Source organism: Sus scrofa, chromosome 12, assembly GCF_054392235.1.
Source record: "Sus scrofa isolate SSC_HxYL_T2T_F1_AM1 chromosome 12, Sscrofa_HxYL_maternal_Yorkshire_Landrace_v2.0, whole genome shotgun sequence".
NCBI classification, from domain to species: domain Eukaryota; kingdom Metazoa; phylum Chordata; class Mammalia; order Artiodactyla; family Suidae; genus Sus; species Sus scrofa.
The window spans coordinates 27,486,442-27,499,779 of record NC_139394.1 but is presented as its reverse complement, the minus strand read 5'-3'; the positions used below and the strand labels follow the sequence as shown (position 1 = coordinate 27,499,779).

At 36.4% G+C, this 13,338-nt stretch overlaps 1 protein-coding gene across 14 annotated transcripts in view; it reads left to right on the top strand.

Moving 5' to 3' along the window:
- The window catches only part of SPAG9 (sperm associated antigen 9), a 143,813-nt gene that overhangs the window by 103,251 nt on the left and 27,224 nt on the right, over positions 1-13,338 (top strand). For 10 of the 14 annotated variants that reach the window (XM_021067206.2, XM_021067204.2, XM_021067203.2 and 7 more), the window contains 5 exons: positions 6,162-6,219; positions 7,638-7,790; positions 8,252-8,303; positions 10,079-10,209; positions 12,957-13,013. In XM_021067206.2, coding sequence (XP_020922865.1) covers positions 6,162-6,219; positions 7,638-7,790; positions 8,252-8,303; positions 10,079-10,209; positions 12,957-13,013 — 451 coding nt within the window. Of the gene's footprint in view, positions 1-5,705; positions 5,721-6,161; positions 6,220-7,637; positions 7,791-8,251; positions 8,304-10,078; positions 10,210-12,956; positions 13,014-13,338 lie in introns of all 14 variants that reach the window. The other 4 variants (XM_084984835.1, XM_084984834.1, XM_084984839.1 and 1 more) reach the window with 1 other exon arrangement.

Genomic DNA, 13,338 nt, shown 5'->3' with positions numbered 1-13,338 from the left:
AGTATTAAAAATCTATACCTTTGGAATAGATTCTGGTTTTCAAACATTTTTTGTATCTCTTAGTGTAGATTTAATATAGATTACACTGTTCTCAAAAGGTGCTATTTGTAAATTCTTGTGACTATAGTCTTACTTACATTCATTTATGTTAAATTTAATGATTACCAATTATGTCCTTGACAGATAGTTTTTGATGGAAACACAAGTTCTATCTAAACCGAGCCCACAGTCTTATCCAAAGTAAGAGAGACTGAAAGTGTATAAATAGAAGTGTTCTGCATTAGACATAAATTCCTACCATCCAAGTCTAATAAGTAAAACATTGGAAGTAAGTAAATGAGTTTACATTTCTAAAGAAAGGCTAAAAGATTAATTCTTAAGGAACATTCCATTTTTACATTTAAGTTTATACTCTAACTTTGTTAACATTAAGTTATGCATGAAAAGTTCCTTTTAAGATTTGACCAGTTTAAGAAGCGGACTCCCTAGCATAACTGAGGGGCAGACAGGGCAGTTGCAAAAAATGTTAAAAGAAGTTTAAAATATTGAAACATATTCAAATTGATATACAGTAAAGTGCACTCTTTTAGTGAATTCTTTATTTTGACAAATGCATACAGTTGTGTAACCACCATCAGAATCAATATACATCACCCACAAAAATTCCTTCATGCTTTCCCTTCGTGTCTAACCAGGGTGAGGTACTTTTTAATGTGTTTTGTACCCTCTGCTGCTTTATAATCCAATATTGAATAATATCATTATTGAGGTAGGTGGCCTCAAACTTTTTTTCATGAAGAATTATGAATCCACATGCAGAGTTCCCATTGTGGCTCAGCAGTAACAAACCCGACTAGTATCCATGAGGTTGCGGATTGGATCCCTGGCCTCGCTCAGTGAGTTAAGGATCCGGTGTTGCCGTGAGCTATGGTGTAGGTCACACATGTGTCTCAGATTTGGTGTTTCTGTGGCTATGGTGTAGGCTTAGGATGGCAGCTGCAGCTCTGATTTGACCCTTAGCTGGGGAACTTCCATATGCTGCAGGTGCGGCCCTAAATTAAAACAAAACAAAAAAGAAGAAGAAGCCACATAGTACTTAGAAATAATTGTGGTCTTTTAAATTAAGTATTTTCTAAAAGCTTCCATTCTTTTTTTGGAGGCAGGGGTTGTTTTGTCTTTTTAGGGCCACACCTGTGGCACATGGAGGTTCCCAGGCTAGGGGTCGAATCGGAGCTACAGCTGCCGGCCAACACCACAGCTACAGCAACTCTGGATCTGAGCCACATTTGTGATCTACACCTCAGCTCATGGCAACGCCAAATCCTTAACCCACTCAGCAAAGGCGGAGATTGAACCCACGTCCTCATGGATACTAGTCGGGTTCATTAACCAATGAGCCAGGATGGGAACTCCAGCTTCCATTCTTTAAGTCAGGAAATTGAGCATAATAAATAGGTAAAAGCAAAATCCTTATTTCCTTTCCATTTTGAAAATAAGAAATAGACTGTAAACTACTGTCTTTTGCTTTTGCATATATTGATATGTTTATCTCTAGAATGTTAGAGGATTTTAATATATTACCTTAAGTGTAATGATTTATGCCAGTATGAATATTTTTGGTCAAAGATGTTAAATGAAATCTCCAAGGCACATAGTTGGTCCTTGGCGTCTCTTCATTTCAGCAATAGTAATTCTCAGTAAATAGAACATAGTTAAACTAGCGAAATTGTTTTTCAAAGTTCCTTAAATGATCTTCTGTTGATAAATAAATACATACTCCATTTCTATAACTCATTATTCATTTTTCTAATTACTGTGTTATGAAACTCTTCTCTTGTTTTTGAAATCATTATACATGTACTCAGTATTTAGATTACTTTTTTTCAGTTTTAATAATTTAAAAGAGATAATCCTCTGCACTTTGTCCTTTATCTTGATTGGTGTCTCTTGTTTTCAATGATCCTTTTCTCCATTCACTTTGGTCACTTACTCTTCATGGCCACATTCTAGAACTTGGAAATATACATTCATATATCCTACTTGGTATTATCTTTCTCTTGATTAAATTTTGTATATGTATGTATATATATATATATGGAAGGCACCTGGGCATGTAGAAATTCCTGGGCTGGGGATCAAACATGTGCCAACAACACTGGATCTTTAACCCAGTGTGCCACAAGGGAACTCCTGAATTCTATATTTTTTTACATAATTTTTATGTTCTTTTTATGGCCACAGCTTTGGCATAAGGAAGTTCCTGGGCTAGGGGTTGCATCAGAGCTTCGTTTACAGGCCCACAGCACAGCCACAGCAGATCCAAGCTGCATCTACAGCCTACACCACAGTGTGCAACAATACAAGATCCTTAACCCACTGACTGAGGCCAGGGATGGAACCCGCATCCTCACGGACACAGTGTCGAAGTTTTAACCTGCTAAGTCAATGGGAACTCCTAAATTCTTTATTTTCAACATTACTATTTTTACTAACTTCTTCCTATTATCATTTAAACATATTTAGGTATTTTCCACTTAAAACTACTACCCTCCCGTGACCCCATAGCTTTAGTACCTTCCCACCCCATCACTTATTCTCCCCTCATTTCTAGTCATGCTTTTCGTGGCACTATCAATGAGATAGTTGTCTGTTATGTCTCTGGCACTATTCTAGATGCTTGTGATATACCACTGAACAAAACAGACTTCTTTCTTTTTAGGGCTGCACCTCTGGCATATGGACGTTCCCAGGCGAGGGGTCAAATCTGAGCTGCAGCAACCATCTTACACTGCAGCCACAGCAATGCCAGATCCAAGCCTGTGTCTGCAACCTACACTGCAGTTCCAGGCAACGCAGGATCCTTAACCCACTGATTGAGGTCAGGGATTGAACCTGCATCCTCATGAATACTATTGGGGTTCTTAACCAGCTGAACACAACAGAAACTCAAGGGTGGCTGCTTTTACCTGGCAAGATTTCCTCTGTCCTACTTGCATCTCATCAGGCTGAAATCTGGCTCTGCCCCAACTAACCTTTCCTGAAACAGCCTTCTTATTTGCTGTGTCCAGCTGTTCCTTCTCAGTCATTCACATGACTTCTCAGATAGCATTTGTCTTTAAAACTGTGCTGGGGTTCTGTGGTGTCAGGTTTCCCTGCATCCTTTTCTGCTTCTGACTATTTCTTTTCAGTCTTCTTTGCAGGAAGGATCCTGTCTCTGCCCCCTGCTTCCATGTTTGGGAAATCTTATTATTCTTGTTGCTTCTTGGCTTTCATGGCTGATTGATAAAAAGTTTTTTTATCTCTACTCAAGATTATTTTCTAGAGCCCTTCCAAACAGCATACTAGACACCTTTAAGATGACTTGTAGAGCTTTATCTAGTTGATAAGCCTAATGCTCAGTTCATCAACATCTTTATTGTTCTTATCCCCTAAGGCTATTCTTTACCAGCATATATTAACTCAATGAATGACTTCACCATCAGCTCAGTTCTCCATCCTGAATCTCTCTCACTTCCCTCATAAGCAATCATGAAGGATCATTTGCTTCCTTTCTTAAAAATATCTATCTACATAACTCCTTGCCTCTGATTTAATGGCATATCCTCCTCTAGGAATTCTGCCTTGATTCCCTACTTAAAGCTCAGTTGTCTCGAAACGTGTTTCCCTAGCACTGCAGTTTATTATGCCACTCTTCATACTTTATTGTAATTTTTTAATTTGGTCTCCCTGGCTAGATTTTAAGCTCAGTGTGGCCAAGACAGCTATGTCTTTTGCTCACTGTTGAGTCTTTGACGTACAGTACAGCAGCTAAGTGAATGCATTACTAAATAGTTCTACGTTTTGTTTCACCTCTAAATCTATGCTTCTTTACCATTTGGAATTAAAGCTCCTTTACAGGAGAATCTGTAAGAGAGCAGTGTACTTTTGAAAAAAAATGCACATTAAATAGATAAAATTGTGCATACTTTCTCAAGGAATTAACAGATAATTTGAAAGCCCATTTGTGGACCTCACTTGAGAATCTGTGCCAAAATCTATTATTTTAAAACCTGTCAGGCAGTTTTTTGCACATTTTAGTAGGTAAACTTTCCAAATATGTTAGACCTAAGTTTATACTTAGTCGAAGTCATGAATAGAAATGGGACCACTTGAAGTTATGTTTTTCTTATAGTTATTAGTTTTTATCAATACACTTCAAAGTGAAAATTTTGGACAGTCTGTTGATCATATATTAAATTTATATACTAGATTTTAAGAAACTCTTCAATGGGTATTTTTCAACATTAGAAACCACATTATAGGATATGATTTCTGTAGAATACATATTTCAAAAAATTTTCTAATTTATAGTATTTACATTTCATTCTATTTGATTTCTCTACATCTTTTCGATTTTATTGACTCTTCTTTTTGAAATAAATGAGTGTAGATCTTACTTTCTGAACAGTCTAATTGAGATTCTCATTCATTTTTTTTCTCTTGGGCTGCTTACCCAGGAGAATATTCTGGTGTGTATGCTTTTAAATACTTTAATAATTATTGCTTCTTAAGCTAGGTGTTCATGGCTGCTGTTGTCATTTAATGCTTTCTCGTTATTTTTTTTCCTGCTCAACTATTTTTTTCCCTGTATATATTTTCAGCTTCTATGCTTATCTCCCTATGTGCTTGAGAGTTAGCAAACATAGTCATTATGTAAATTTTTTCACCCAACAATAACCCTATTTCTTCTGACTCTATAACTTTATTGAAAAGTTAACATTAGTGTTTAGTTGACTGTATTTGTCAAAATTAATTTTTAAATTGTTATTTGGAAACTTTTTTAGTTTGTTTTTAATTTTTGGGGAATATATAGGTGATTAAATAAGCTACTCTAATATTTATGTTTTCATGGTAGAAGTTCCTTATTTTTTGAGAATATTTGAGATAATTATAATACAGATAAAATGAGTCCATATGTGAGCACTGAACTTTTAATTCTGTTGGTTGAGTTTTAAAATGTCTTTAAGTCATTTCAAGTATTATTTCTTTTTAAAAATAAATACACGTGTTAGCTCCTTTACCTTATGCTTTAGAAATGTTTCCTCCTTTTTTCAGGTGGTTTATGAATATTACTTCTTCCATTGTATGTGACTTTGCAACATTAGCTTAGGATAAGGGAGTGGTAGGTGTTTTTTGTTTGTTTTGCTTTGCTGTTTTTTCAGTTTGTTGAGGTATATTCCCTAGAATGTTGTTTCATTTCTTCAGTTTCTTATGAGTAGCAAACTAAATAGCTTCTCCTAAAGATGACTGCATTGGATCTTGCATTGAGTGCTCTATCACCTACCTTACAGTACTCATTCAGTTATTAAGCACCATTTATAAATTGACAACTAAACATTATCATTTCAGAGGTGGCACTTTGAAGAAACCTTTATATTACTGAGCTTGGTTTTTCATGCTAATTATATTCAATTTTATTTTGTGAAAGAACTAGTAAAGCATTTGTTTAGGAACAACGTATCAGGGCATACTTCTGAATGAAGGAAATCATCCTAATTTCTGTCTGTTGCACATCATTGTACATTAAATCCTTACATTGTGGTTTCAGATGTTTTTCATGTCATGCATAAAACTTTATAGATTAATGATCTATTTTCATGCTGTTTCTTACATAAAACATTTCTTGTTCTTTGTTTTTGCTTTACATGGAATGCATGGGCTTTAAGACCATAATTTCTTTGGTAAGGTTTCAGCTGCTTTGGGGTTCCATCTTTCTTGCTTCTGCCTGTTCTCTATTATTAAGACCTAATTTTTAGGCAAAAGCCTACAGTATCACATGTGATTTAGTAATGATTTCTGACCCATATTTATGCTACTCTTTTTTTTTTCCCCCTAAATACTGCTACCTTTTAGAATACTTGGCAGAGAGGTCTTCATTCTTTTGAAATATAATTTATGAGAAGCAAAATACTGAGTAACAAAAACTTTAGCTTTGTTTTGTGGTAGATAATTGTTTATGATTTTATAATCCATACAAGTAGATATGCTAAGTGAAATTATAGACTAAATGAGATTACTAAAGGACAGACAACATTTATAAAATTTTGTGACTCTTGCTTATTAAAATTTTATATAATTTTATTAAGTTTATTTTCAAGATTTTTATCTTTTATCTTTGGTAGGAATGGGTCGTGAAGTTGAGAATCTTATATTAGAAAATACACAACTGTTGGAAACCAAGTAAGTAAAGAATTTTAACAAGGAACAAAAGATACAGAAATTTCTTCTCATTCAAATCAGTGGCACTTCTTTAACACAGTACAAATGCAGTCTCACTACCCCATCTCCTTCCCCTTCTCTGTGTGTGGGCTCATGTGTACACATAAAACACAAGCAAATAGTTAATGGGACCTAATTTCACTGATCTCCTTTCTACCCTATAAGTACCTGTGCCTTTCTCTTAATCTTTTAGATGTGTTTTATGTGGTTTTTGCTCACTTGGGGGTTCTTACCTGTCTATTTTCTTATCTCTCCAACTAGGATTTCTTTTATTTCTGCATAAATGCCTTTATCTATACGCACCCCACCTCTTCAGAGCTCTCCCCCATAGTAGCAGATTCTCAGGTACAATTTGTGGGGTCTTAGCCCTCAAACACATTGGAGTTGTGTTTAGTGCAGGAGGTCCGAAGTCATATGGAAAAGCAGATTAGGCCTTTTGTTAACTTGCTATGTCAGAGTAACTTTGCAACATCTGTGTATATCCAAAACAATGTAGCTCTAATAAGGTCCTCTGCCCACTATATCCAAAAGGAACTAGATCTTTGAATTTTTTTTTTTTTTTTCCCCAAGTAGAATTTCTCTCTCTTTCCATTTTTTGCTTTTTAGGGCCGCACTCGCAGCCTATGGAGGTTCCCAGGCTAGGGGTCAAATCAGAGCTGCAGCTTCTGGCCTACACCACAGCCACAGCAACGCGAGATCTGAGCCACATCTGTAACCTACCCTGCAGCTTGTGGCAATGCCAGTTCTAACCCATTGAGCAAGGCCAGGTTCAAACCTGAATCCTCATGGATGCTAGTTGGGTTTTTAACTAGCGAGCCACAACAGGAACTTCTTTTGTTGTTGTTGTTGTTGTTTTGGTCTTTTTAGGGCTGCACTTGTGGCATATGGGAGTTGCTAGCTCCCGGCAATGCTGGATCCTTAACCCACTGAGCAAGGCCAGAGATTGAACCTGCGTCCTCATGGATGCTAGTCAGATTTGTTTCTGCTGCTCCATGAAGGGAACTCCCCACAACAGGAACTTCTAATTCTTTTTTTTTTTTCCTTGCTGCTGTGTGCATCTGTTGATGTGAGATCTCAGTTCCTAGACCAGGGACTGAACCTGGGCCACAGTCATAAAAGCACCAAATCCTAACCATTTAGACCACCAGGGAACTCTCTATCCATTTATTCTTTGTTGATATGTGGAAAGAGTAAAAATAGGCGTTGCTTTGTGGGTTTTTTTTAACCTTTATTTACAAACAACATCAGGTAGAATAACTTTGAAGTATTCATTTATTATTTAGCTTTATGATTGTATAGTTACTTTAGTCCACAAGATAAATAAGCTAAGAGAAAGAATATTTGTTTGTAATGGTTCTCTTGAAATATGTGTTTCTTAGAAATGCACTGAATGTAGTGAAGAATGATTTGATAGCAAAAGTGGATGAACTTACCTGCGAAAAAGACGTGCTGCAAGGGGAGTTGGAAGCTGTGAAACAAGCCAAGCTGAAGCTAGAGGAAAAGAACAAAGAATTAGAGGAAGAGCTTAGAAAGTAAGTTTTCATCATGTTGTTCTAAACAAGACTTGCCATTGTGCCACCAAGATTATAGGTATAAACCCAGGACTGCTGTCTTTGGCCCTCTCAAGTCATGAAGGGCCCAGAGCTGCCTGGGATAGGGTGGAATGCCCAGGTGATTGCTTCTGCTCTGAACAGACCCTTCCATTTATTGAATAGTGTAATTGTTTTGTATATGTCATGATGTGAAAAAAGTTCCAAAAAGTGTTCAAATATTGTTAGGAAATTGTAAACATTGATTTTTTTTTTCCTTTACCCAGTTTTGTTTAACACCTGGTTTTCTGAGAACAGTGCTATGATAATGTTCTTTTACATGAAGGAAGCTAAATACTCTGCGAAAAGAAAAGTAATCATTTAGTGGTAGTTTAAACTTTTATTCTTTAAAATGGTGAACTCAACTCAAATAATGTTTTGATTTTTTTTTTCTCGCCCACTAGAGCTCGTGCAGAAGCTGAAGATGCAAGGCAAAAAGCAAAAGATGATGATGATGTAGGTTTATAATTTTGAACTTGTTTTTTTACCTTAGCCCCTTTTGGTATTTAGGGGAAATCTTGTGTTTTATGTGGTTTTTGCTCCCTTGGGGGTTCTTACCTGTCTATTTTCTTATCTCTCCAACTAGGATTTCTTTTAAGCTTTGGCTATCATGTTATAACGATCAAAAAGAAAAGTCGAAATCTTAATTATGGTTGTGGATAGGATAGATCATGCTACCACATGGTATCCAGATGCTAAGCTATCTAGCTACATGTAGTAGGCACATTTTTCCTCTGTGGCTTTGTGCTGTATAAACATGTTCAAGCTCAAGGACTAGCTGGGGGACATTTGGAGTTTTTTGTTGTTGTTTGTTTTGTTTAAAATTTTAACTTAGAAATAAATGAAAGGCTTAGTAATAAAAATAATTTAGTGTTATTAAACATAAAAAGAGTTAGCCCATACTGCTGTCAACATATATAAATACAAAAGAACAAATGTGAGCTTCTTGCCAAGGTTTTTTGTTTGTTTGTTTTGCTTTTTAGGGCTTTACCCTCAGCGTATGGAGGTTCCCAGGCTAGGGATCAAATTGGAGCTACAACTGCCAGCCTACGCCACAGCCACAGCAACTCGTGATCTGAGCTGTGTTTGCTACCTACACCACAGGTCACAGCAATACCAGATCCTTAACCCACTGAGCGAGGCCAGGGATCGAACCCTCAAACCTCATGGTTCTTAGGTTCGTTTCCGCTGTGCCAGGATGGGAACTCCACTGACCTTTTTTTAAAAGGAAAGGTCAAGTTCTGTGGCAGGAGGACAAAAGAGGAGACTGCTGAGAACTAATAAGCTAAGCTCAGCCTCTTTCTTACTGTCCTCTGACTTTTCAGCTTTGATTCAAAATGTGTATACTCCACTCAACAAAACTAAAGCCCTGCGGTGAAACCAACCTTCCTTTCCAGAAGAGCGCTTAGAAATCAGCAGAAGGAAGTTGACTTGAGCATTCCCCTTTGGGTTCTCACTATACTCACACTCTAATAATAATTCTGGTTAATATAGTTGTCCCCATCTTGTATTTCTTTTGGAGTTTTAGCATTGGGTATCTTGGTAACTAGCTCCAATAAGTTTACACTTTATGCTGACCTTGAGTGTATATATAGTTTGGTAGTACCCTTTTGGAACTACTTATAACTAATTTCTGAGTGACTAGCATTTATTATAGGACACGAATGTAAAGTATTATTATGAGGACATTTCCAGGTGAGCTTATTAAATCTATAAAGATATATTGGTTTTCTTTAAAATCTACACTGTTCTTATATTTCCTTTATAATATGTTTAAATATTTGTATTTATATTCAGAAATTAAATTTTCTACTTTTCAGTCATAAGCAGTTAAATAAATCTCTTTATAGATTTTATTTTTGTAAGGCCATTTTTCTTTAAATTAGCTATTTATATTAGAAATGTTGGGAGTTCCTGTTGTAGTTCAGAGGATTAAGAACCCGATGTAGTGTCCATGAGGATATGGGTTCAATCCCTGGCCTCACTCGGTGGGTTAAGGATCTCGTGTTGTTGCAAGCTGTGGTGTGGGTCGCACGTGTGGCTCAGATCCATTGTTGCTGTGACGTAGGCTGGCAGCTGTAGCTCTCATTCGACCTCTAGCCAGGAACTTCCATATGCTGCAGGTGTAGCTGTAAAAAGAATAAAAATTTAAGGAATGTTAAAAGTTTAAAGATATTACTTCAGTCTGATTCAGGGTCCCAGAGTGATCTTCAGTCTTCTTTTCGTTATAGAGTGATATTCCCACAGCCCAAAGGAAGCGGTTTACTAGAGTAGAAATGGCCCGAGTTCTAATGGAGAGAAACCAATATAAAGAGAGATTGATGGAGCTTCAAGAAGCTGTTCGATGGACAGAGATGATTCGGTTTGTATGAGAAATACCTCTGGTGGTTTTTTTGCTTTTTGTTTGCAATGTTTGACTATTCCTTCATTCTAAACTAGAGTTCTTCCTGCACTGGGGATCCAGGCCCCTTGCTCTGTTTACTAGGAGAGGTCTAAAAAAAAACACTGGCAGTTAGTAACAGAATATTATCAAAGTTGGGTGCCTTTTAGGCCAGTAAGGGCTCTTAGAGAATGTTCCCACAACAGCTAAAAGGCAGTTGTTATTACTTAAATGATGTCTGTTGATGAAAATAATAAACAACCTATAATAGGAATAGAAAAGTTTTACTTGAGCCAAACTGAGGACTGTAGCCTAGGAGACAGCCTCTCAGATTAACTCTGAGGAACTGCTCTGGAGAAACATGATTTTCAGCACAGTTGTGTATTTTGTAAGAAGAAACAGCATCAAATAAATCAGGGATATATTCCTTCAAGGTTTCAAAAAAAACAGATCAACACATACACAGTGAGTCAGTATGGCCTTGGCACCTGGGAAGGAAGCCTTATCATCAAAGGAGTACGAGCATTGGTGTCCCAGGAAGGGAGGCATTTCATCTTTATTTGTCACGTGGACATTCTTTACTTCTGGTTGATGCACCCTTTTCTCTAATAATTAAAGCAGGTGTACAATGTATGTTTGATAGGCCACAAACAAGCTGTTTTAGTTAGCATAACATCTTGTATAAGCCAGAATGACTTCCCCATACCTCAGTGTTTAGAAATTTCTTTTATCAGCCATTTTTCGAAAGAATATAAAAATTTGACACTACTTTTGCAATAGTGTCAGGAGAAAGTAAAAATTTCATATGCTACGTAAGAAATGAAATCACTTTTACTCATTGTCTTCCTGTAAAATACTGTAATTACTCCTTTTTTTTTTTTTTTTTAAAGGGCTGCAAGTGCTCCACATGGACATTCTCAGGCTAAGGGTCAAATAAGAGCTATAGCACTGGCCTCAGCCACAGCCACAGCAACATGGGATCCGAGCAGCAGGACCTACATCAGAACTCAGTCACATTGTATCCTTAACCCCCTGAGTGGGGCCAGTGATTGAACCGAAATCTTCATGGATACTAGTCGGGTTTGTTTCCACTGAGCCACAACAGGGAATTCCCCTGATTTTTTTTTTCTTTTTTTTTTTTTTTTTTTTTTACCCTTTCTGACGAGTCATGCAAAATCCAACTTGCGTTGATATCTTTGTCAGTTGGAGCTTAAATCTCATCTAATGCTGCCATCTAATGGTCATATCCTCAGTAATAGCATTCCTTACTTTAATTTTAGAAAGAGCTCATGAAAAGTTTATAAACTAGTTGCCCCCTAATTTGCCCATATTTTTGAGTTCAGATTGTCACATCACGTTAATCAGTAAGCAGTACACACTGACACATTGTTTTAAAGTATATGAACATATTTTCTAACCACCAGCTTGAACTTCCTAATGATATTCTTTTACTTGCTCAACAATAATGAACAAAACATTTTGTATGGCACATTTACAATTTGTAAAAATGGTAATTGCTTATAGTTGCTAAGAAAGAGGATGAATATCGTAATCTTTATTTGTTGCACAAAGAAATTAATGTACTGATAAGTATGTTCTTAACACCAGCCTTTTAATGGTTATTAGCTAAATAATGAGTAAATATTTCTTAAACGGAGGCATATGGGCAGGCTCTACTTTTCATTACTAATTTTAATTCTAGAAGCCAAATGGTAGTCAACAAGTGCAAATAAAAGTAAATTTAAACTTTCTCCATTGAATTAAAAGATGTTTTAAATTTAATCTTAAACAAAGGGAGAGGAGTTATCATCTTGGCTCAGTGGTAATGAATCAGACTAGTATCTGTGTAGATTCGGGTTCTATCCCCTGGCCTTGTTCAGTGGGCTAAGGCGTTGCCATGAGCTGTGGTGTAGATTGCAGACGCTGCTGAGATCCTGCCTAGCTGTGGCTATGATGTAAGCTGGCAGCTACAGCTCTGATTTGACCCCTAGCCTGGAAACTTTTATATGCTGCTAGTGCAGCCCTAAAAAGCAACAAAACAAAACAAAACAAAAACAGATAAAATAAAAAAACCAAAACAAACAAAAAAAAGTGAAAAAGGGGCTGTGCATCTGATAGTGATAGCAGAATCCATGCAACCTTACTAATAAATCAGTTTGAAATGCCTTTTCTTCCTTTTTGAAATTTTGTTGAATTGTCTGTCAGTCTAGTTTCTTTTCTTCCGTGCTCAACTTTTCCATGATGTTAAAGTTTTAGTCCTGTGAAAATGACCCATCAGAATGGTAAGGTTGTAAGCTAGTTTTTGAAATTTGAAAGTATAAGACAAATGACACCTTTATGTAGAGATAGGAATGTACAAGGCAATATTTTGATCAAAGAGAAAGTTGGAAGATAACTTTTAGGTTAACTTGACATTTAGGCTTGTTGGCTATCTGTCTAGCACCGATAGCAATCTTGCCTCCATCAGTAGTCTGAGCTCTTTGAGGGAGAGATGGTATTTTATTTATATTAGTTGTATTGGCCTTAGCTGGCTGACTGATAACATGATATGTCAAAGTAACTACTTACTGAACTTGTTGACTGTCCTCCGTATATTTCCTGAATTTCTTGGGTCCCTTGTTCTTCAGATAGAAAGCTAGAACGACTCACTAATAACACATCTTTCCCTTTTCTCCCTCTTCTTTTCCCTTTCCCTGTCTCTCTCCTTTTCCCTTTCCCTTTCCTTGTAGAGCATCAAGAGAAAATCCAGCCATGCAGGAAAAAAAAAGGTCAAGCATTTGGCAGTTGTAAGTATCTAAAAACACATAAAACATGAGCACTTTGATGCAAGAAGATGAGAATCAAAATTTATTTTTAAGAATGATTTTGTATTTTCATGCTTTCTTTCTTAAATTTAGAATTTATAGCTAAACTGAACTTTTTCTTTTTTATGGTATGTAGTATGCCAGCTCGGTAAGGCTGTTCTTGAGGACCAAAAAAAAAGCTGTCGTAAGCTGCATCATATTGATTATGCATTTGGTGGAACCTTCTGCTGAATTAATAAAAGAATGCAAAATTATTCTTAGAGTTGATAATTTCCTGGACCCCCATTAAATAAGTTATTGATTCACT